General features: G+C 35.3%; 1 protein-coding gene across 4 annotated transcripts in view; it reads left to right on the top strand.

The window, feature by feature from the left end:
* The window catches only part of CAMSAP2 (calmodulin regulated spectrin associated protein family member 2), a 92,878-nt gene that overhangs the window by 45,666 nt on the left and 21,315 nt on the right, over nucleotides 1–25,897 (top strand). For 2 of the 4 annotated variants that reach the window (XM_076337962.1, XM_076337961.1), the window contains exons 3-7: nucleotides 1,143–1,304; nucleotides 1,987–2,070; nucleotides 8,645–8,677; nucleotides 12,834–12,975; nucleotides 16,231–16,370. In XM_076337962.1, the coding sequence (XP_076194077.1) occupies nucleotides 1,143–1,304; nucleotides 1,987–2,070; nucleotides 8,645–8,677; nucleotides 12,834–12,975; nucleotides 16,231–16,370 (561 nt within the window). The remainder of the gene's footprint in view (nucleotides 1–1,142; nucleotides 1,305–1,986; nucleotides 2,071–8,644; nucleotides 8,678–12,833; nucleotides 12,976–16,230; nucleotides 16,371–25,897) is intronic. The other 2 variants (XM_076337964.1, XM_076337963.1) reach the window with 1 other exon arrangement.

The raw sequence follows: 25,897 nt of genomic DNA, 5'->3' as shown, positions 1-25,897 counted from the left end.
CTTAACTATCATCATTAGATAGCGTATTGCTGTGTGACTCATGTTATTCGTTGCTGTTGCCATGGCTGTTACAGCTACCTTGTGAGATGTTTATATGAATATTTTTTCTAGAATTGAAATGATGGTGTTAACAAGTGTTTGGGATCTTTGTTTGCATCGTGAGCTGTGTTTAAAGCCAATGTTTTAAAAAATACTGTCTTTGGAAATTGTTCTGGTTCATGGGAATTGTTGCTTAATACTTAGAAAGCTGTTGCTGTTCTTCTTATCATGAAGCAAATCTGTTTAGCTGTAGGCACTGCCTCTACAACCTGCCATCATTTTCTTATTCAGTCACAAAAATCTAATGTAAATCCTGGTTGTCATCCTCTTTTTGTTGTTGGTTTGGGGGGTGGTGGTGTTTTTAATTATTACAAACTATGAAATAGCCATTGTCTTTCAATACATAACAACACCAGGAGAAATATACCTTCTCTTTTAACAGAAGCTATATTTTATTTATCAGTATATGCTGATTTTCAACCTAGTTGTGCATATATAGCTGCATCTGCATGAGATAATTAGTTTACTAGAAGAAAAATAAATATTTTCTATCATCTTTGGTTTTTTACTTAAGATTACTATAACTGTGTCTTCTTCCTGGCTTATGACTTTAAAAATAGATAAACTTCCACTTATTAATGCAGCATTTTCATGATGATGAAGGTTGTTTACCAGGCAGTCTCGGCTTTTATTTCCAGTACAAATAACATTGATCAGGCAGGGGTTTTTGGTTTCACTAGGGTGAGAAATTTAAAAGATCTCTTTAGCTCTGTTAAAAGTGATGTAATATTTGAATCATTAAAATTGCTTATTCTTTCAATTTCCAGTTCTTTATTTTTGGTGTTAATTTTGTTACAGAAGTTATTTTAATTTGCAATAAGCATTTTTAAAATTAATGTCCTTGTCGTTTGTATTGCGTTCTCATATCTGTTACGTGTGTTTGTCTTCATTTGTCTTTCATTCAAAAACTGACAACCAGGCAGAAAACTTGTAGCATTGACAGTTTTGGTGTTTGCATGTATGTGGCTATGTTCAGAAACGATACGTAAGCAAGTGATCTTTTGATTTGCAAACTAATTAGATATTGCTGCTTCTCTTTGTAGAGTGCTCACTTGGCCATGATTGATACTCTTATGATGGCATATACTGTAGAGATGGTCAGCGTTGAGAAAGTGATTGCATGCACTCGGCAGTATTCATCCTTCTTCCAAGCTACAGATCTACCTTATGACATTGAGGATGCTGTCATGTACTGGATAAACAAGGTATGAGTACTGGAAAAGCAAGCTGTGGTTTTCTTTGTAGTCTATATGTTTCGATTAGAGATGAGTGGGTAGGATATGTATGTAGGTAGGTATGTCAAGACTGTGTCTGATACAGACTGTTCCTTCATCTGCTGTGTACGGATAATAAAAAGCAAAGTTTGCAGAAATAAGTTAAACATGTTATGTGAACCCAATAAATGGGAAGTCTAAATAAAATCCTGTAATATACATTACATACAACGTCTTAGCAGTCACTGTCATGTCGAGATGCTGTGACGGCTGCTCAAGGGTCTCTTTTTGGCTCTTTAAGAGTTGTCATCTTATTGTGTAATTTATCATGATTTAAAACCAAGGTATTCTGTTAGTATTTGAACACATCTTGCTTGAAGTGATCTACCTTCAGTGTATAATCAAATCAAGTAACGAGGATACACTGTTAATCAAATGTGATAGAGCATAATAAGGGGCAGGTTAGTTTGTACAACGTAAAGCTAACAACTAGTGACCCCAGACTGCATCTGAAACTGGCGTTTGCTGATTACGCTTCAGGGCTATAGTCTGAAATATTTGTTTAATCTTTTCAGTTAACTCAGTGGTAGTGATTTATAGACCTTTTGAAAACTTACAATTTCTATGACTTGTTTCTTAGAACAGACCATTGAATAAACTATTTTGTCTCTAGGTAAATGAACATTTGAAAGACATAATGGAACAGGAACAAAAACTAAAAGAGCATCACAGTGCAGAATCTGCAGGAGGTCAAAAGGTAGGTGTAGGAGTTAAAATATTTTAAACAAAAATAAGCATTTATCTGTAAACAAAAACTACTTGCATATAGTATGTATAGGTAAATATACATTTGCAGACTTTGAACTTGTAACTGCTTGTTAAAGAAGGCAAACTTTTAGTATTCAGTCATTTTGTTATTAGTATTATCGTTTCCATGAAAATATCCATTTAAATGTAACACTGAAAGAGTTGCACTTCTTATTCCCAGTTGTCCTTTTTGACAAATAAATCTTTGATAGTAAGGAAACATCTGTTATGTTAGTCCTAGGGAATTTATTAAGATTAATGAATACTTTCAAATGAATTAAAACTGTGGTCAGATTTGATATGAAAAAGACCACCACATTTTTATTGATTATTTTTAATGTTGTTTTCCTTGTGAATTGCATGCATCTCAAAAGAGAAATCTGTATGTGGCATCATGGGAAGCATTGCTCTGGCTATGATCCAAATTACTGGTTGATTAGAGGTTTTATTATATATACAATAAAAACAGATTATGTTTGATTCCCTTTCCTAACAGGATTTTTTTCCTTTTGTTTGCGGAGCTCAGATAATTAAGCAGCATTATACCCATCAAAATACGGAAGGATAGCATACAGTTCCGGAGTATGTAAAATTGCTTGCTTCAGAATGAGATCATTTATCCTATTGTGATATAATTATTATTGGGGAATTGGTAATCAGTTTGAACACCCTTTGGTATTATCCCTGCGCTTGAATGCAGAACAGATTTCCTGACTGCTGCAGGGCCGTAATCCTAGTTCCCTTCCTGGTTTGTTTTCACATAAGCAACTCTGAAGGAGTTGTGAGTTACCTGGCTAGATTAGAAGTTCAGCTTCAAAAAGCATGAATGTCCTTGCACTTGTGGTTTCTCTTTAAGTATAAGGAATGGTGAAGGCTAGTTAGTATGTGACTCTGCAAAAGAAAATGGTATTTTTTACAATAGTAGCGTGACCCCGATGCATATAATCTGATACGGAAAATTTAATCTGTGTTAAATAGTGATAATAGCATAGAAATCTGGAGAATAAGATGTCCTTGACAAGTTCATTTCTCAAATTTAGATAAAACAAAGTAAGCGGGGGGTGGGGAGATAACCTATGATCCTCACACCTCTAGTGATTTTTCTTTTTCCTAAAAATAATAGTAGGAAGTTTTGTGTGGTTTTTAGGTCACTTTTAAAGATGAGAATTTTTAAAATCCAAAGTGCGTGAGAGTCTTAATATGGTAAACAAAGATATATCAAAGAGAACATTATTATCAGAGCAATGCCATAAAATTATCTGTATCTGTAAAAATTCAGTAATATTTATTTTCACTTACAGTTTGCATTTTATATTAGGAATAGCAAGATAAAATTTTTAGTTTATAATTTATCTTTAATGTCAGCATTCTTGAATCAACTGTTGAAAGACTTGCATAGTCTGTAACTCTGATCCAGCGGAATAAAACATTTGCATAAAAATGGTATATGCATTTATGGTGTTCTTCATATGAATTGTGAAGCTACAACACAATCAGAGGCCTGTTCTGTTGGCCAATGTACAAATGCATTTGCAAAATAGCCAAATCATGCTACAGTTGCCATATCATGGAAAAGTTTGTAATTAAGGCCTTCTCTTCTATACACTGGATTTTCAATACTATTATCCCAGGTACATGTTATGTTATTTGCCTCAGTGTGGGATTCAGCTGCATAAAGTACATTGTCAAGTAAGGTATTCCATGCTAGGGGGTTGTATTAGCATAGCTTTATTAGCTAAGATCTCAGCACGGGCAAAACCTCAGGCTCCAGTTGACCCCTAGATGTCTCTTCTAACAGTAAATTTATTGCGGGTTATGGTTTAAAAAAAAAAAAAAAAGGCTATTAGAAAGTTAGCCATCCTTCACATTTAAGTACATGAGAAAAATGAGGATAAAATTACTTCGATAATGAGTCAAAATATCATTTGTACATTAAAGTTTCAGTGAATACGATGATAAAATGGGATCTGCTTCTAGAAGATAAGTCGAGAATATGAAATATTCAGTCAACTATATTTTGAAGTATTTAAGGAATTTGAATTACTGAACTTTTTGCGTGCAGGAAGACGGCAACATATTTTCAAGTCATTCAGATTATTTAACTCCAGGTTTTCTTTGAGAAACACTGGTCTATTCAACTGATGGCTAATTAACTACTCTGGAATCTCAGCCATTCTTTTTGTCATATGCCTCACAGTATTTCCCAGATTTTCACTTACTTTTGCTAAAGCTAATGGTGATTGCACACATGCAAGCATCTGAGCTTTCAAAACACATTAAACACCATAACTAAAACCTGTATTTCTTAACTGCGGATCATACTGAACGCTAGCTTTCCAAAGAAAACTATAATGCAGATCCGTTGGATGGATCAATTGCATCAAATCAAGTTGGTCAGTTTCGAACAGAAGGTTCTGTTAAATTATGATGCGACTCCTGTCAAGCATCTCCTCGTATTTATTCCCAGATACCCAGGTGTTTTACCCTGATTATCTGTCTCCATATTGCATCAGTCCATGCATTCCTCTTTTTATAGCACAGAATCAGTGACACATCCTGTAACTTCATGGCATTGACCTTGCCTCATATATCTCAGCAGAGCTGTGAGATAACTGTAGCTAAATTCCTATATCAAGTTTGGGTATTGCTGAAATATGTATATATTTTTTATCTGAATACTAATTAGTGTGATTTTGTCCTTTTTTTTTCTTTTTTTTTTTCATTTCATGCTATGCCTATGTTTAGTTATTAGTATCAGTAGATTTTCTTAAAAAAAGGCGGGGGGGAGGATTGAATTCTGCCTTTGTATTAATTAAAGCAATATTATTACATGGTTTTCCATTTTTATGGAAAAATTAAGTTATACTTCTATATATTTATTAAGTATAGCATTTTCTATGCTCATATTACAGTTGTAGGTTAATTCTCGGTATTTGAATTCAATTGTTTTGTTTTCTTTCTTTGATGTTTTTAAACTCCTAACTGCTGCTTCTATTTGTATTTCAAAACTTAGCATGAAGGGGAACTGGAATGTTTCATTGTGCCTCTTTTCTGTCTTCCACCATCCTTTTCAGGTTGGGGCTCTGTTTTGTAATTTAGGTCCATTAGTTAGCAGTTCAAAAGGTGATGATTCTGTTCTAAAATTTAAGAAACTTTGCAATCTCCCTTCTGCTCTAGCCAAACACCTTTGGATATTTAAGTTTCAGAGTTTCTAAGGTGTGGTCAGGTTTTGAACCTGAACTAAATTTAAATTAAGAATGCCTCTTCTGCTGATTTAGAGAGATGGCCAAAGAAACGTGGGAAGAATAGATCATTCTAGTCATTAAGGAAAGCTTTTCTTTAGTTTTAATTTCTAGCCAAGAAGCAGCAAAGTTATGTACCTAAAAGGTGAAACAAAGTTACTGAGTAGACTCTTTAATTCTTTTATAATTTCCCACTGTGATACTCATAAATTTATATCAGTTGTGAAAAATAATTTCAGCACAATCCTCAAATTAATGCTTTGCTACCTTGCTACAAATCTGTGGTGAACCTTTTTGCAATAAATAGTAAATCTCTACATTTCTAAAAATTGTGTCATATACACAGATTAATAAATGATACAACTGATAAGATATACCTATTTTCTATTTCTGGATAGATAAAAACAGTATTAACAGATTATGAGGTTGCTTTTGTTTTCCTTCACTTTCTTCTGTTAGCTTCCTGTAGAAGATAAGAGAGGAAGGAGTATGTATGATTTTTAGTTCCAGGTAGTCCTCTGTGGATCTTGGTCAGCCGGTGATTTGTGGTAACCTCGTCTTTTTCTGGTAGAGTCTCTGCATCTTCTTTCAGAATTAGGATTTCAAGTTTTGTAGTGCATAGCTTTTGTTTTCAGGCTTCCATTGAATAACATGTAGCGAATGTACGGTTGCACTGGCTAAACTACTGATTTTCAATGTAGTTGAAGCTTTCTCAAAAACCTGTTATTTTTCCATCTGCTTTTGTGATTTAAACTGAATCAGCCTTAACAGATTTAAGCCAAATCAGTGAAAATCCTATGAGAGAAACAAATGTAAGAGTATTCATCCGAAGACCTGAATTCTTTAAACTTTTTTTAAAAATTAGTTTAAACAGTGCAACTTTTTGCGTGAAGGTAAAATACTAATGCCATAGTTCCACTTTCAATTTAATGTGTCATAAATTCACACTGCTAGCAAAAGCTAACCTGTAAAGAAGAAAAGTTTGCAGCAGGATCAGCTTCTTGATCCAATTAATGCAATTAATGCACAGCTGCATGAACACAAATGATGGTGCAAGGAGGACAGCAGAAACAAGTATTTAATGAAGGGCATGACTACCATTTTTTGGCACCATAGGATGAATTTATACCAAGTTAAATTTATCACGGTCATGTTTACAACTTCTTGTTAGGGGGGATTAAACAACCTTCTTGTAAAACTGTAAGCCCTCAACCCGAGGGACTGTTTTGTTCTTTTGTTTTGTGGTTGGTTTTTGTTCGTTGTTTTGGGGGTTTTTTTAAACATTGGGAGAAGTCAGTCAGGATTCTCTGCTCAGTTTGTTTTATAGTGACCAATTTTTAATAAGTTGCAGGGGAAAAAAGTTTATTTCTGTTGATATAAAGTACCAATTCAACAGCTGCTGAATTCCCATTATGTTGTCCAAGAGATTTCAGCTTTTCTTTATCTCTTTTTTTTTAAGTGCCTTTACAAAATGTATATTTATAAATCTTACAGTATGTTTGAATTTAAACTTTATTATCTTCAGTCTTTCAGCCTCTTGAAGCATATTCATAGTTGTCTCAACCATAGTTTCAGCCAAGTGGACAAATAAAAATATATATTGGATTGCTAGTTTTGAGTTCAGTTTGTACTGTTACAGAGAGCTAGTCTTTGGAATTGAAACAAATGTTTGCTTTTTTCCAAAGAGTAGTTTTTCAGCCTATCAGTAAATAGATATTGATGGACCTTTTGAGTCCGAGTCTGAAATACACTTCACCTTGATAAATTAAAGAAGAATGTTCCTATCAGTGTTAAGTAGAATGATAGGCAGCCCAGGTCTGATCGCGGTCGATTTACCTAAAACTTGCTTTAGGATATGGCTTAGAATTCCTGATTGCAGTTGAAAATTAAGATAATTTGTTTTCAAATTCACGTACTTTTTCATACATTGACTATACTTCAGTGAGGAGAAGAGAAACTGAACCCTGTGGAAGGTGCTTTAGTTGGGTATGACTGAAACGTCTAGAACCACGCATGAACATGCATCTCATAGTTCATTTCTTCTGAGTGGCTTTGGGATTCTCCACTGTAACAGTCCAGTTAAATGGAGGAGAAGAATGTTGAGAATAGGCGTGTTACTAATGCGCGCCCTTTCATGTACAATAGCTTTTTTACATAAAAGCTTTGTTTCATTACTACAGTTATTTTAAGGGTTTTATAGAAGTGCAGTATTTTAACAACTATGTAAAAGAATAAGCTTCCATAGCAGTTTTTTCCATAGTAGTTTTGAAACTAGCTTTTCACCGTTTCCAGAAAATACTTCATTAAAAAATAAAAAACATATTCTTTCCTCCACTTCGGTAATTGGTTTGATTTTTTTTTTTTTAATTTCTACAATGAAATCAATAGAGTGGTGAAATTTTCTGTGTGTATTTATAATACTGCTACACAATGTTGTTTTCTTAATAGTAGAAGTATTATGCCAGACTAGTGTATAGAGTTATAGAAAAATTCACTGACTTCAGTGTGCTTAGGACTAAGCTTTTAGGTCAAATTTTATATTTGTAAAGCTTTATAATTTGGGGTTGTATTTTTTGATCATGTATGAGTTCAGAATTTTATGTATCAGTTCTGATCATTTCTCTGCCAGTAGCCACAACTCCATCTACGTTTCAGGTCATTGCACATCATGCAGCTGATGCTAATGTGATTTGTCATTGCAAAAATATAACTGCCTGCACCTCTTGTTGTTCTGAAAACTGTCATATGATTGTTTAAAAATATTGTTAAATGTTATAAACATAACTGTTTGGCTTGAAGTAACTAATGCAAACTTCACTGCAATTGGTTGGACTGTACTACAGTGTGTTTATACCTTTTCCCATTGCTTTAGCTTCCCTGCTTCCCCATATGTGCTGCTGGAGTTCATTTTGATGCTTGTGATATCATGACTTCAAGTCTCAAATGAATTCTTCAGTCGGATTGCATATGTAGGGTACAATTAGATGTGTGAAAGCATTAAATAAAACTGCATTGATCTGACAATCTTGTCTGTTCATGTGGGAAAATTATAATGTTGATCTACAAAGACTGCAGACATATTTCTCCAGTGTTATTTCTGCTAATTAGCTCAATATGCAGAGGTTACAGTGCAGTAATGCTTACCATTAAATTACAATTCACTGTTACACAAAACTGAGAATGTTAAAGAAAATTGCTTTATAAAAGTAATTTATGAAATCTGATAAATTCTTCCTCTTTGCTTTTTGCTTTTTTTCTTTTTTCCTACTGCTTCCTCTGAAGTCTCCTACCAAATGGTTTTGGAAACTGGTTCCTGTAAGTTTGCCCAACTGCTTCACTTTGATCAAATAGCTTATTTTGGGAATGGCTTTGTCCATGTCATGCTAGTCTAATCATTCATTTCATTTCTCTCTACAAGATAATTTTATAAGAAATTGCTCTGCAAAGGTGTGCATAATACAGAAGCTTATTTTTCAAGGTAATCTGCACAAAATAAATGTAAGATATGATGCTGGATAAGGAATTACTTTTCAAGCAGTCAAGTTCTCTATGGGTTTGTATAAGGCAGTGCTCCCTGTTATTAACTAATGTCAAATGATCAGGTTTTTTGCAAACTACTTTTTCAGAAGCTTTCAGTAAACATATGCTATTTGATACTGACTCTCTTTTTAAAAGAGACTTCCAGAAATAGTTTTTGATTGTTGATGCTACACGGAATCTGAAATTTTCTGATTTATTTTAACAATATGCAATCATTACACCATTTGCCTAGAATTCCCTAATTTTTCATCTGATTTAAGACTGCTGTTAATCTCTCCCCACACAATGTAACCCAAAGCAGTCTACTTTTAGTGAGACTATAATTTCACTAAAAGCAATAAAAAGTAACTGTTCAGGTCTGCAATAATAATAAAGTTTGTTTTCTCTGTGCTGTGTCACCTTGGGATTATCATTACTTTCCTCTGTCATATAGTAATTCATCCCTGAAATGCATTCAGATGGTTTATTCTACAACAGGTTTGGCTGTTTAGGTATATGCAGAATTGCATACTTCTGGTCTGAATTCCGAAGAACTAATTGTGATCTGTCTTTGATCTAAGGATTACCAAATAACTGATCTAGCAGTCCCTCAGGTATTTGTTGTCATAACTAGTAAAAGATTGTTCATACATTGCAAAGAGAATTAAAAATAACAAGGCAGTTGCATGTAGGCAACAACAGAAATTACTTCGTGTCTGGAAAACCAGTTTAAAAGTACTGTCTTCAGCAGACTAATCAGTATTCAAATCCATAACACTTTATGCTATATGGGCAATTTCTCTAGAATGCTATCTATTACAGTTGTGACACACACAAATACACTGCTCTTCACAATAGCGTCCTTCAATTTTGTTTTGGAATTAAGATAGCGTAATTAAATGGAGGGAATAACGCAAAAAAAACCCAAAATGGACTGTCTGTGATCAGAAACTTAAGCACCTTTTTTTTTTTTGTCTCATTTCTACAAAATAATGTGGCTACTTCAAAGCCATTTCAGAATATGTTTTTGTTCTATTTTTGCTTAAGGTGTTAGTTTACTAATGATTCTCCTCCACTGCATAAAGATGATACTCAAATATAAAATATTCAGTCTGTTTTAAAGCTAACTCCAATTTGCCTGCCAGTTGTCCATAAAGAACTTGAACTAGTGGTATTTATGTTAGTTTAGTAGAGATACAGTTGAAACCCAAGTGCTACTGATAATATAGTAGGAAGGCAGTGGCTCAAGGTGCTCTGACAGTTCAACCAGCCTTTTGATCTCTTCCCTTTACACAGAGCAAGTGTTTCATAGTGAGACAGATAGCTGCCTGTATGCTCAGGAATGAAAACTTACTCTGATAAGTAAATTTATAACATGTTATCTACTATATGGTAAGTGCTTAAGAGTGTTCATTGTTAATGATTAACTCGGAATACATGTGAGCACTTACGACAGAGTAGCTGGTGTGCTGTTGGTTCATCTTTAGTTGACCTTGTTTATATGCAAGTGTCTCAACTATACCTAGACTTGTTTAAGTGGAATAAGCTCAAAGACGCTAAATCAGGCTGGTTTAGGATCTCAAAAACAAGATGCCTGTATTAGCATTTATGTTTAAATTAGCACTAGAGCTTTATAATAAATGTAGAGGTTCATCTTTTGCATTACTGCATCCATATTTAGTAGCAAACATTGTAACTGATGAGAAGAGTTTCTTCAAATGGAAGTTTATTAAAAATGCAGTGCAATTACCAGTGTCTTTTATTTTTCAGTATAATTTTGTTTAGCTTTTCAACCAAATTGAAACATGATGCCTGTTGCTCCCTAACGAACCTAGCATATCAGGTTATATAAATTTATTTTTCCTGAAGTAACGTGCCTGGCATACTCTCTACAATGAATTAAGTCCTCTTTCTAGGTCCACTTTAATGATATGACGCAGTTTCCAGCATCTGTGGGCACTGTTCACAAGGCCAGTGAAGGCACCGTTAAAGTGACAGTAGACTTTTTCACAGGATTTAGTGTGCGAGACCACTGTATTACCAATTTCAAATATTTTCGAACACTGCATTAAAAAGATGTTATTTAAAAGAATATATAAATTAAACAGGGCTTGTTGGACCATGATGTTAGTCATCTTTATCATGTATCTTTTATCATTATTTCATAATTAATTTGTAATATTTCATAGACTTAATTTCAGTCATTTTGAGGAGGAAGTACATGGACATATTAACATGGTATTTGAAACTTACAGGATTTTCATCAGAGTGGGTCATTGGATTGCCACAGGGTGAAAAACACCAAACTTTCTCTGCAAGCATCATTGGCCTATTTCATTAGAAATAGTAGGGAGTATTACTAACATGGGGAAAAGAATATTAAAAATGCATGAAACACTAACATGATCTTGTTTGGTGTTAGTGAATGCAAAAACGGCATTTTCATTTTTAGACAGCATACTTGACACTCAAATACCAGTACATTTCAAGTATGAAATAAAGACTAACTCTCGGGGGGGGGGGTTAAGTATTAATTAGTTAAAGTATAAGTTCTTTGGGCCAAATACAAGCCCTTTATTTTTCTAGAACTGATGTGTCTGCTGTTGCCAGATTAGACTCGTACTTCTTGGGCCAGTTAGAGGACACTGATGTTCACTAAAGATAATCCCATATGATCCTTGACAGAAATCCAGTGCCAGTAAGTATAGCCTTCAGGGTTAGTCTGTGGTTCCACAGACTTTTTTGCCAGCAAAGCTAGCTTAAACAATTCCCACCCCAGCCATAAAACCTCCAGCCCTGCCTGCTCATTCACTGCAGAAACAAAGGAAGAGAGAGATGTTGTAGCTGGATCAACGGTCTTACCACGCAGCCCCATCAGCAGTTGCTGCAGCACAGCCAAAAGGTGGAGAGTGGGAGATAGGAACTGTCAGCTTCAGCTTTGCTGGGAAGAGTAACATCCACACAGACTTCTCAGGGTCCCTCCAGGGAGACTTCCAGTTGAGTGTGTATAGATGAATGAAAATAGCATAAAATTAACTCAGAAACACTCTTGGCATCATAAGAAGTTCTGTGGTATGAATAGAAAAGTAATCCTTCAGTACTGTTTTAAAAATAAGTCTTAGTAAATAATATTAAGAAATTAAAATCTATATCACTTTCTTCCACCTCCATTTGTTTTCCCAGGAAGAAGTGGAAAGAAACTAAGAATGATGAATACCTTTTTTTTTTAAGTAAGCCCCCCTCTCCCTCCACAAAAAAAAAAAGAAACCCATGAAAAATATGTTCACTGCAGATAAATGCTATCTTGGTGTTCTGAACTAATGATCTCTTTATACACCGAGTTGTTTTTCAAAATGTTTCCTTTTATAACTGGGCCACTGAATGGTCATAACACTTGACCATTAATGCTTCTCGATGTTTATGACTGCTTATAGTGACACATGCTAGTAATAAAAATGGAGTTGATCAAATGCAGATTCCCTTGTTTCTGTCATTAAGTCAGTTATATGAATGAGATTTGGGGCAAGATTCTTAGGTGTGTTAACTTCAGAGACATTTGACTTGCCAGTAAACTGAAGTTACACCAGCTAAGGATTTGTCTCATTGTGTTTACACACAGATCATTTCTGATTGTATAATAATGAGTGTTGAATGTTAATTAAAGTATATGATGTTATTTAATTCAGCGTGCTATACAGAGATCATAAAAATTTGGTAGTTTTGAAGGAAAGGCTCAATATTAGCGTTGTAGGTTCCTTTCCTCTTAGCTGTTATTTATGCCATTCAAAATGGGGCATAACAGGAATAGTTTTCAGAAATTTAACACTGAGAATATCCAGCTATTTATTGAATACTGCTTTTTCACTAACAGAGTGTAAAACCTATAGCATGAATCTGTTTCTTCATATGTTTCAGAGCCTTTGTCTCTAAATTTCTTCATTCTATATTGTAGGCTCGTTACAGGAAGGAGCAAACATTGCTTAAACAGCTGCCCTGCATTCCATTGGTGGAGAATCTGCTGAAAGATGGTACAGATGGTTGTGCTCTAGCAGCCCTGATCCACTTTTACTGTCCAGATATCGTTAAACTGGAGGGTATGTCTAACGTGTTTCTCAGCTTGTAAACATATGTCCATAAAAGTTTAAATGTCTGTGTTTGATAACTATGTGAGGGAAGGTGCTTAAGTATGATATACAAGAGGCATAATTTGAGTGTGGTGGGTTTAATATTAACTTTGTGCCTATTTATTTTTACATTTAAATAAAAGGAACCAAGGTGTCCTTCCATGTTGTGCTTACTTTTATGTTATCACACTAATATAAACATACTAAGATATATTATTTCAGATCTGATGATGGCAACACGTGTGCCTTTGTGCTATGAAACTTGAAACCACCTGGAAAACTCTTATTCTTGAAGCTGCCTAAGTGCTTTCTTGTGAATCTGAGCAGTTACAGATATAAAACACGGAAGAGGTTAGAGTTAGTCAAGCTCTGCATAGCTGCACTGCATGGCAAATAGGTGCTCTGTGTTCTGGGCTTTTAGTTCACCTGATAGTTACCTATATCATTTATAGCGTAAACAAAAATATATAGTCTAGAATGTATTGGTGTCATGCTGTTCTATAATAGCACTTGTCTGTGATGATGAGCAGCTTCATCTTGTTCTTTTGCTCAGTGGCCTGGTTAGAGTCATATCTTCCTCTTGGCAACTAAGAGGCTCATGTAGTTGTAAAATGTCTTGGCAGCTAACACCCATCATTTTCTGCCTGTGTTCTGTCCATGATACCTTTGATGTCGTGGGAACACTTATACAGAAGCATCCTGAGAAATCCAGGAATATGAACAAAGGTACAAAGCTTGCTAAGGACTGAAATCTGGAATTCATATACACAATCACTTTATAGGAAGCTTCCAGCACAGTAGGCGTTGAAGATGAAAGACACTAAGATGCATGCATTCACCATTCTTCTTCAGCTTGTGAATTTTGAAAAATACAACTTTCAATTTACATAAATGTTACAGCCAAATATATTACTATTGTATGCGATTAGGGAAGAGTTAAAACTTGGGTAGTGTTGAATGGGGATAACACCTAGTTCCTTCTTACTGTTTTAGCATGGCTGAAAATACGGACAGTCCAAAAGATCTTGTATACCTTGCGTAACCACGTATATACTTACCAGCAGATTCCTCCAGCATCTGACTTTAAACAAGACAAGGCACGTGTCATCTTTGGAACTTTAGTTTTATTGTTCTTGTTAGGTGTCCTGACATCATCTTCCCTAAAGTTATATAACTGTGCGTGTCATTGTCTCAGAAGTAAATTCAAAGGTACTCTGAAGCGACTAGCAGCACTTTAAAAAGACTTTGCCCATCTTCCTCGTATTTAAATAATATAATTTTTGATGCATGTTAAATTTCACTGAGATTTGGTTCTGTATTGGAACTGAGAAAGGCAGGTAACAAAAATGCATATGCAAAAATGCCTAAAAATGCATTAACAAAAAGGAAAAAAATATTAATCCAGAGTTCTCTGTAGTCTGCAATAGATTGTTTCTTCTCATTAAGACTTTATTTAACTTTCAAATCTAGGTTTCCTTCAAGGAATACAGGACTAGAAAGGACTCCCTATGTCAGTGAGTCAAGAAATTGGATATTGTACAAAATTGTATCATCCCTTTCATGAATTTATCATGTCCTATCTTAAAACTGTGTAGCTCTTTAAAATCTGTACTCTTCCTACCCACTGTTGCAGAGCTCCATTTTTTTACATGGTTTTAAATCTTATTCTTGTTTTCTACCTAGATGTGCTTGTAGCCTGTCTGCGTGCCTTTGTTCTTCCAGCAGTGCCCTTTGGCTTGAATAGCTTCTCCTGATCTAATGTCTACCTTTTTGATATATTTTCTTTCTCTTGTTCTGCCCAGGCTACTGAACCAAGCCTTTTCAGTCTCCCCTTCTGAAGTGGATTTCCATTCTCATTATTATCCTCAATAGTCTTCCTCTGCAACTAGTCCAGTTTCGGTTCATCTTTCTTGAATATGGATGGTCACAACTGTACACAGAAATCCAGACTGGCATCTCATTACTGCTTTGTACAGTGCTTCTCTGTCACTACTGGAAATAAATTTTCTGATACATTTTAGCATCATGTTTGCTTTTTTCCATAGCTGCATGGTGCTGAAAGCTCATAAACATCTTGACATTGGCTAATACACGATTCCTTCCTACTCTATATCACTTTCAACCAGTGAATCACATTAGAATTTTATTAGATCCAAATGCATGACTTCACATTTTGCATTACTAAATTTAATCCCATTTTGGTCAGTTTAGTCAAACAGGTTTTTTTCCATGGATTATCATCTCTGGGGTTGGGATGATGGAATATGTCCGATTTCCTCAGAATGGGAATCCTTATCCTGCTAGCATCAAAGTAGATTCCTTGTCTGAAGAAACCTTTTATCCTAAACAATTTAAAACTTATGTGGAGCTCTGTCATACACCATTGCTTCAGGAATAAAATCTGATGCATGCTCTGGAAGTATATTTTCTTTTATTCAGTCCTTCTTTTTACAAGGACTGTCTTTTTTTCTGGGAAGTTATTATTGCTACTTAATTTTTCAAGAAGCAGTCATAAAAAGAGAACAGGAGGTTAGCTGGGCATAAATAGTATTCAGAGAATATTGTGTAACTACACTGGTCTGTTCACTGCTACCACTTCTTTGTCGTTAAATAGAACTTTCAAACAGAGAGTGATAGTTCGTATATCAGAAGCTTCAGATCCTTGTAAAATCTCGTATCAAACACCTAAATCCACAGAAACAAATACATAAGACTAAACTGATGCTGGTTTTGTGGGAAGATTTGGGGTTAATAGCATTAAAATGTACTCTCAGGTCCCTGTGCAAAGACTAAGAACTAGTATGTACGGAGAACTTTGTGAAAAAGCATACATTTCCTACTGCCATTGCTGTATCGAAAATCTAATTGAAAAAATGTGTATTAGTGATTAAATATGTTTTTTCATTATATGGAATAGCAGGAGTTAGAGCATAACTTCCATTTTCACAAAAGGCAAAGCAGAAAAAAAAAAAACTTGTCAATAGTGAAAAAACAAAATTCATGTTTAGAAAAATGTCTAAAGATATAAAACTGCAAAGATAAAATCTAGTCGTCATTTCTTAAGTTTCTGAAATAGAAAAATAAAAGCCTCCGGGGTTGGGGGTGGGGTGGGGGGTGTCAAGTCTGAATTTATCCAGAAAATGTTCCAGAATCTAGCAAAGCAAAAAGCACTTTTTTGCAAATCTGTAACTCTATCTAATCTTTGCCTCTATTCTTCCTTTTTAGATATTTGTTTGAAAGAGACAATGTCTTTGGCTGACAGCCTGTATAATCTACAGTTGATTCAAGAATTTTGTCAGGAATACCTTAACCAGTGCTGCCATTTCAGTCTTGAGGATATGCTCTATGCAGCTTCTTCAATAAAGGTAAAAAAAATCAAATAAAAATGCAAGCAGCATCCACAGGACTGTTTTGCTAATGATATATTTAGTCTTTTTTGGTCTGCTGCTATATGAAAAAGCATGTTACAACTCTCGTGGTATAGCATGCAACACACAAATTTCAGCAGCATGTAAAACCACCTTCTTTTTGCAGTTATGTTGTTCTAGTAATTTCGAAGTATTTTAAAAATAGCACTTGTGAAAGTATTTATAAAATCTTCGATTTTGCGCAAAACTATTTCACACTTTATCTTCTTTCTTATTAATTAATTGTTAGTTAAAGCATGTAATCTGTGATATTTCTGTTAAAATGTAATAGTGACCTGCATTAGTTTAAATTTATTAAGGCTGTAACAAAAGGACAAAATAGTGAAGAGGTTTTTGTGGAATTATTACTCACTCTTCTTACTCATTTCTGTGTACACAATAGTTTTATGGTTTTTAACCTTAAAGCTTTTTCACTTTTGTGAAAGTGTAAATTTCTGAGTTAATTTCATTGAAAAATCTAACGGGTTTATGCTGAAACACAAGCAGGAACACGATTCCAACAAATACAGTTGTTTGAATAAGCTGTTAAGCGTTTTCAGTCACTAACATTTTGCTCTTTTAGAAAGAGAAAAAAATTTTTGCTTTATTCTATTCGTTTTTTAGCCTGTGTGGAAAGACAAGGAGTAATTGAAGTATTTCTTGCCTAATTGTAACTTTAATTTTTCATTCTTGTGTTTCTCTAAGACTTTCTTCTGTATAAAACACTCTTCATTTGCCTAAGATTCTTGTTGGCCTGCCTTTAGGGAATGAAATACTATTTCTATGTAGTCAGCATATCCACTGCAGATGGGAAGCAATTGGTTTCTAAATATCTGGGTCATTTCACTGCTTTTACGATCTTTATAGCAATCTCACAAGCTGAGTCACAGAGGCCAGGGCTCGAATACAGCTTTGTTGTCTCCTGTAGGGTTGAACCCAGTCCTTTTCAAATAAGTCATGAGCTGCCAGGGTGAGTAAGGGCAGTAGGACTTAAGTCTAGACTACTTAGCTGTTGCTGTTTTATTTTGTGTATGCAAAGTTGCGTAGTGGCTGCTTTCAATCAGCTTTTGGTGTTTTAAAATTTCAGATACAGTAATCTACCTACATACTTGTAAAAAGTCTGCTGCACTGCAGTCTCTCTTGTCTGTAGTTTCCCAACATATGGTCCTACAACCACATTCAATGATCTTGAGCAGGACTCCTTCACTGCGTTTTGATTGTTTCTCTCTGCTTACAGATACATGGAATAAATGGAATTCATTATTCTTTGGTTTCATTCGTGGCAATTAATAATAACATTTTTTATAGTAATGGTTTGAATTATTTCTCAAGCCAATATGCACTATGAAGCTTCAATTTCGAAAAAGTAACTATATTAAATATTTTGTCACTATCCCAATGCATCAGACTTTACACTTTTGAAATGCTACAGACTCAGCAATTTTGCTGTTTCTGAACACTATTTTTAAAGGGGATTTAGAGTTCTTTCAAAGATTTAGAGTATTTCTAGAACTGAGAAAGCCCTTTTGTGATCATGTTTTTACAAGTTGCTGTGGTGTGGATACTTATTTAGATGTAAATGCTACAAAGAGAGGCTGCCAAGTTTTTCTTCTAAAATTTGGCACGGAAACTTTGGCTAGTGCTATAAACTCTGTTTTTCCAGTGTTAAGAATTAATTTCCTTTCAAAATAAATTCACAGTTAAAGGAGCTCTTTCTTGGTTTTCCAGTGCATCTGATTAGAGTAAGTTTTAATAAATGTACATATTCTCCAAAGAATTTTATTGTCACTTTGAAAAAAAACTTGTATTGTAACTGGACATTTTAAATATTACACATTTAATTAAACTGGTTAGTAGAAGTCACCTTTATCTCAGTCTACAAAATTTATATAGTATCGAGTTTTAGGATTTATAGAAGCATGTGTCTTTGTTTCAGGTGTCTGTGTTAATCAGCAAAGATTTTGATGTGTTTTCAGGGTGACTCATACTGTGCAGTAGGTAGCACTATGCTTTTGATTAAAAGTCTGTTACGTTCATGGTGGTGACAGAAAGAATAGAAAGAACCAAACTGCTGGTACGTTACTGGAAAAAGCCTCAAGAAAAAAATTACAGCTGAGTTTTTGGAATGACAATGCTGTGCCTTGTGTGGTCCTAGAAATTACACTAGGTATCCTGACTTCATGCTAGGCCTTGAGAAGGAAGGGAGCAGAGTCTCTTTCTCTTAAAGCGATCAAGCACAAAGTGCATACCTTACATTCTTTACTGGGCACACTGCACGGTCCTGTTACGTTAAATCAAGGCAGGTTGTAGATAGTATATGATACAGAAATTTAGTGCAGGACTAGACCAAGGTGGTTGTGCCCACTTTTGGCTTTCCCATCAAAATGCACAGAAACACAGTCAGATTAATTTAAAACTTCACTTAACAAGCATCCAGAGTATTTGACATAGGCTCTCAGATTTTGCAGCAGATGAAACTGTTGGCTTAGTTCTGTTTTAGCACAGAGGAGAAATAAGCTTTGTCTGGATTTCTAGACAGCTTTAATGTGTCACAGTCAAATGAAGCAGAAAGTAAGTTTTGTTGCTCCTCACTTGCCCTTTCCTCCTCCTCTACGAAAAATACATTTATGAAGTTCTTCATAAGATGTTTACTAAGGGAGGGCTACTGATGTTAAAGAAAAAAATATTTGAATACATTCCATGGATGCTTGAGGCACCACCAGGGGAGCATACTGGTTCCTGGTTGTTTTCCTTTGAGACAGGCAAACACAAGTAGAGAGAGATTACATAAAAATAATCACAATATTTTCTGAATCCTCCCTGCATATTTAACAAGAGGAAAGAATAGAAAATCTTGGATCTCTCTTTAGTTGTGATTGCTTTTTTTGCCCTGATCCTCGCTCTTCCCTTCTCCTGTAAGCAGTTTTATCCTGAGACAGGATTTTTTTTTTTTTTTAAATAGCTTGTTCTTCACCTGTATCTGGGAAATTACATAGAACTGAAAGAGATGTTTTATTGTGTCTTGACACACACATGTTCTGCCTATCCAAAGAACAAGTTTGTAGAAACAGAAGAGCTTGCATGAAGTGCCATCACAGGAAGCATGAACCACCCAGCAGAACAGTAAAGACTTCCTTATTGCTTTGGCCCAACAGTTGATTAGCACTGCAATGTAATAGTCAGTATGTAGCATTTGTGGCTTGACTAAAGGTCTCACGGAATGTGTAATTCCTGAAAAGATGTTGTGAGGGACATGTATGGTCCCTGAATAGAAAGAAAAAAATGCATCTCACGTGTTCCATTTGTCACGTGAGATATACGTTGAAAGTATTTCTAAAAGAGGAAAACCACATCTTTGGTTGTATTTGGTTATTTTCTTGGTATTTTTAGATCACTCTCTGCCAGTTTATTCTAGTAGGACCATAGAGTTCAGACCTAGGAGCAAGTAATTTATGAGGTTAACTGTCAAAGAAGGTACTGACAGACAGCTTCAATCATTTGATGTTTACCATGACTTGAGAGCTCATGTAGGAACTTGGCATTGAATCAACTGACACACAGTTAATTATTGTCTTTTGTAAGTGTTCCTTTATCTGAGCCTCCAAAAATGTGTGGTGGTGGTTGTTGTTGTTGTTGTTTTTTTAAATAGTAATCCTAAACTTTTGCTACTCATTTAATCTACACGTATTGTTGTGCATTCCCTTTTCATTGTTAGAGGATTGAGTCAGGGTGAGACACAGATCACAACCAATATTAGAACACCTTTTATTAATTCAACTGCTATTATTAATAGAATGAATCCATTATGAATAAGATAACTATTCACGCAATGCATTCATTTGCTCACACAGTTCACACACACACGCTCACTCAGTCATTTTTACTGGGCTGGAGACCAACCCAGTGGCCTCCCAGAAGTAAGGGGTCATAGTGGCCCACCAGTGGCTTTGGGGAAGGTGCCCAGAAAGTCTCTCAAGGGGTCACTTGTCTCTTTATGTGTGTATATACATATAATTGTGTACTCTTTGTCTGCATGTAACAGCTCCTGCCCTCGTGAGTCTGGTTAGGGTTATCAACCTGTTGTTGACCCTAGCATGTGCTGATGGCCTTGTGCAGATCTGGCCGAGCCCTGCTGTTCTGAGTGTGTGGGTTCTTGGGGATTCAACAGGGCCACGAGTCTCCGCAGCCTCTCCGTTCTTGGGAGACGTTTATGTGCTGCCCCTCAGCATGGATGCTTCCTCTCTTTGGCTGCTGTTCTCTGGTAACTGTAGAGTCTGTTCACCCAAACTCGTGCAGAAGGCACATTTATTCAGAATGAAAGCTTTGTGAATGTGAAATGAAGCAAATCTGAGAGAAGATTGCTGTCTCTTGTCTGTGAAGGGCATTCCTCTGACCTAAATGTGGGCCAGACTCTAAACTGTGCAGAATCACAACTAAGCATGTGGAATAGGTACCTTATTTTTGCACTTAATTACTAACCAGAGCAGAGAGAACAAAACGTTTGCTCTGTCAAAGGCTCAGTAGGCCAGGTGGAGAGGCTGGTTCCAGAGCTTCCTCCCCCTCCTCCCCCCTCCGAATTGAATAGGAGAATATAATATCTAAAGAGTTGTTTTATACCAAAAATATTTATTGTGTTTGAACATTTTGAATATTTGCACTTTCTGATGTAATGTTGATGGTGACTTTGCAAACAACGTAAGCAGAAGCTATAATCAGCACCATGTCCTCTGAGATGTGAAAAATAGCGTTCAAATACATCACATAGATAAATCCTAGAAATTAAGGGCTACACGATGTCTGCAAGTGTTGTACAGCTTTCCCTCCAATCTCAATGAAAAAAACCACTGCCAATCAGACTGCTAACCCAAGTCTGAACTTGAGTTGGAGTCCCTGTAAGTGTGTATATGGACTCCTTAAGGACCTGGGAGAGCAGCTGGCTGTGTTCGGTGAGGCAATTTAGGTACGTATGGTGGGAGGTGGTCCAGGGATTTGATTCCTATCTGGCTGGTTTAAAAGGATTTGGGATCTGGAATGGAAAGGAAGATTCAACCAGGGAACAGTTCTTTAAGAGAAGATTTCTCTCCTGAGAGGGACCAAATGTTCCTGACTCATTATTTAAAGGGAAGCAGCGTGGTTTGCTTTCACTGATGTTAATAGGCCGGTTTTCCCTCTTCTTTGTTCTGGTCTGAAATAAGACATGCTGGAGTTTTCAACTTGAGTTGTTGTGGCAGGAGATATGACAGACGGGTAGTGCATGGATCATACGCAGAACTGTAACTTGGCCTTCTCCAGAGAGTTTGAAACACTCCAATTTTCTTCAGTCTTGATGCATTTATGTTGGCACTTTTATAACATATGAGCTATGGATTTGCATTTGAGGTGAGTTACTTTCCTGGCCTACTGAACAGAGATTTTAATGTGCATTGTGGTATAAATTTTACAGAGTGTTCTTATGTTCATTTTGAGAAAATTCCTAAAAGCCTCTATGGCTGCTTTTCCATTCAATTTTAGTGGATTCAAGCCTGATTACAAATTATTTGTATCACTTACATATATCACCTTGTAGTTATTATTCTATGAATACGCAGATCTAAAGCCTAGAAATATTAGAAGGATATAATTTATTTTAAGTAGCAAGATTGGACATACTATTTCTGTTAGCTAATTTGATTTAAAAATCAATTGTGATTTTAAAATTGTGGAGGGGGAATAGAGATATTAAAGAAAATAATTTATCTTTTTGTATAAAATTCTATAAAAGAAGCCAGCTTCTATCTCCCTTTGATACAGAAGCAAGTAATGACTTTAGATTTTATACTCAGAATATGGGAATATTTTTTCTTCCAACAGATGATCTTCCAAAATCTGTTAAACAGAAGGATTTTCATTGTACGGTACCAAAAGATGCACTAGATAAAATGTAACCAGTAGTGCAGCTGACTATATGGAACTAATGAACAGTCTGCAAATATCAAATTGAAAAAATTAAATCAGAATGTTTAGCAAATAAAAGCATCTATGAAGCTGCAAGTCTGCCATCTGCTGTTGAGTGGTTTTGAGCCAGTCTGAGCTGCTCAGAGCTTGGTTATTTTTTAGTACTATTAAAATACTGTTAAGCTTCTGAATATTTTTGTGTATAAATGCATGTGATAATCATGTGACGAGCTATTAGAACTTTTTGTCGGCATAATCAAGGCAAAATCTGTGGAAAAAATATCTACATTCTTTCTAGCCCTGGGTAGCAGGATTACTACAGACACACAGTTAGTTTTTCCAAAAAATTAAGTTACTGATCATCAAGTCTTCCCCTTTGATCATTATTATGAACAACCCTTTCTGGCTAAAAATAACCTGTGAGAAAATGTGTTTTCCATCATGATGTTTCACTATCAAACATCTAAATTAGCCTCAGTTCTGAGCGGGCTGTTCAGCCAACAGTTTCATTTTTACTTCAGTAAATACTGCTCTGGTGATTTTGGAGAAACAAGCTGTCTTGCAGTAGCTCAGGACTGCATGGAAGATATTCTCAGAAGGAATATCTGAGTCCTTCTTCATAAAATAGTCACGCTATTAAATGCAGCATTTCAACATAAGAAATTGGAGTATTTAAATACAATATTATTTCAGATGAGGACAAAGCTATGATTAGAACATTTTATAATTCATTTTTTGTAGTAAAAAAAATTCAAGTAAAAATGTAAAAGTTTGAGGGGGGAGGTAAGGGGAGGGGGAAATATTAAGAGAAAAATCATAAAAATCATAATATTTAGAAATTGTAGTATTAAAAAAATCGTATTTTGTCTGAGAAGTACATCTGATTTTTTCTTTATGCGTATTGCTTCCTAATGAAATCAGTGTGTGATACCAAAATGCTATACTTAACATTTTCTTTGAATGGAAAAGATTTTGCTACGAACTTTTCCTCATTCAGTTCTTGTGTGCTGAGTAAGCAGAGACGGGGTTTTTTCCTAGTCTATTTATAGCTTGTATGTAATAACTACAGCAACGTCTGGCTGATCCTTCACCATATACTAAAGTGTATGAGCAGCTTTCAGTCTAAGACTATCCCTTTGCTGGAGTAAAGGCTTATCTACATTGGAAATATTCAGGAAAAATAAATCTGAATCAAACGTGTCAAATAGATATTTAAAATTATATTTTCAAATTTACTGATACAGAATTGAGGTTTATCTCATTTATTATTGAACATTTTTGTTGTAAATTTTTGTTTATTTTAAAAAGATGTTCTTACCCCTAATGCCCATGGTTTGTTTCTGAAATAAAATGATGTTTTGTTTAGAATTTTTGTCAAACGTTTGCTCGCACTCCAAGATTTGAGGTACGCATTTTTAAGGCAACAAAATTAATGCAACGATAGAATTTGACATTTGAGGGACTGAAAACATAGTGAAGCTGTCAAAAGAAGTCTTAAATGGAAGTCTTACATAGTCTGGATACAACTTTTAATTTGAGTACATCCTCTGCGGGCGTATACCAGCTGTGCTCAAATATACAGTTAAACATTGAATGTGAGCAATCTGAATGTGAGCAATCTTGCCTATCTGTGTAGTTATGCAGTGGAAAGTTGATAGGTCCATCACAGAATACAAAGCATTTTTCTTCTCTTTCCTACTGGATCACAAAAAGCTTCATCTTTCTGCTTAGATTTTCCTCCTCTAGCTGGTGAATTGACAACAGAAGACTTACAGACTTTGCAGCCATATATGCCTGAATCAACCAGAAAATTTTCTCATTGGGCAAAGAAAAATTTAAAATAGAAACTGTGTACCACTGGTTTTACTTCCGCAGAATTTGTCTCATTTTTGTTAAAGAACTGTCAGCTAAATCATTTGCTGTGCTCTTAGAACTCTGCAATTTGTTAGCTCTTATTTAATACTCCTCATTCTTCTAAAATCCTTCAGAAGATAAATAACATATATGTTGATATGTAGGTCTCTTTCCTACAGAGTTCTATGAAATTGTATGAGTAAATTATTTGTAAATTTAAACTGATTTTTAAAGACTACATGCGTTTACTGCAGGAGCCCAAATGCAATTATTGATCTGCAGCAAGGTTTTCCTGGAGACAAAGGAAGGTCTTAGTGCTAACAAAGGACTGGAAATGAGAAAAATGTCCCATGCTCTGCTAATGAGAATTTCATGTGTATAAAGATTGCTCTGTTAATATCTGTAATAGCAAGGTCTATACTGAAGATCATCTTCAGTCATATAGAAAATGTAGAGGTCAACTCCATTCTAAAAACCAGAGTAACGCTGTCCTGGATCGAACCAAAGGTCCACCTGGCACCGTATCCTGTTTCCCACAGCAGCTTGGCAATGGCAGAAGCCAAAGCAAGTGGAGACGACCAGGGCTAGCCGTTGGTTTTATTGCAAACAGGCTTAAGAATTCTGTCCCGTACTATGTAACATTATGTACTCAACTAACATCCTTTATTTAGAAGCAGATTTTTCCCTATCTCTGTTTAAAAGAAAAGGGGGGAAAAAAAAAAAAAGGCAAAGTTAGGTAATTGTTTGCTTTTTTCTAAATCAGCTCTGATTTCTTTGTGTTACTGCAAAACTCAGAAGAGACATTGCTTTCCTTTTGAAACTCTTCTCTGAAGCAAATAATTAAATAAATTCCCACTTTCCCCGAGAGACTATTTTCACTTAATTTCATTCTCAAAGAAAAATAAAGAGAGATAGCATCTGATAGTTTAGTGTAAAAATGCTAATTTTCTCAAGTACAGAAAGTTTTATAGGACCAAACATGAAGAAAGCTTTATTATTGAAAAAGGTCACGTGGAAATATATTTCTGGGTTGCAACATTAGTTTATAAGTTGCAAGTGCTCTTGATGTTGTTGTTAGTTTGTAAAAATTAAACCAGTAAGTTTGTTAATTTATATTTTCCCATTTAAGCTGCATGAAATGTTAAATGAAAATAGCATAAAGTGGAGAAAATGAACCAGATATTTGAAATTATTGGGTGGTAATGACATGAAAAAAGTGACTAAGGACACTTGCTTTTGTAAGTATCGTTAGCTGGACATTATTGGGTTTTATTGCAGAAGGACTTTTTTTTAAACAAACTGTTTTAAAAAGTTGTTTAATTATGGTTTCCCGATTTAATGCATAAGTAGAGGTTTGTATTGTTTGTATTTTCAGACTTGGTAAGACTGGTGACACAAGTCTGTGCACCTGCGTGAGTCAGCTCGGGCCTGGATGCTCGTTGATCTCATTCAGTTGGTATTTCTGGATATGAAGTAGCACTGAATCATATGGACGTAGCAGCTTAGGACCGTGATCATTTGGCCTCTGAACTCTTCGGCCCCCACAGTCAACAAACCTTCTGGTCTTTTTGCACTCCTTATTACATACTGTTGCAGCAGAAGCTGCTGCTACTGCTTCTGCCTGGTTTTCCTCTCTGTTGATTTTTTTGTTGTTGTTGCAGTTCATGTCACCGGTTGTTTCTTCCTTTTTACCTGTT

The sequence above is a fragment of the Aptenodytes patagonicus genome, chromosome 5 (genome assembly GCF_965638725.1).
Source record: "Aptenodytes patagonicus chromosome 5, bAptPat1.pri.cur, whole genome shotgun sequence".
Taxonomy (NCBI): Eukaryota; Metazoa; Chordata; class Aves; order Sphenisciformes; family Spheniscidae; genus Aptenodytes; species Aptenodytes patagonicus.
The sequence above is the reverse complement of the archived record's forward strand: the minus strand, read 5'-3'. Positions and strand labels throughout refer to the sequence as shown.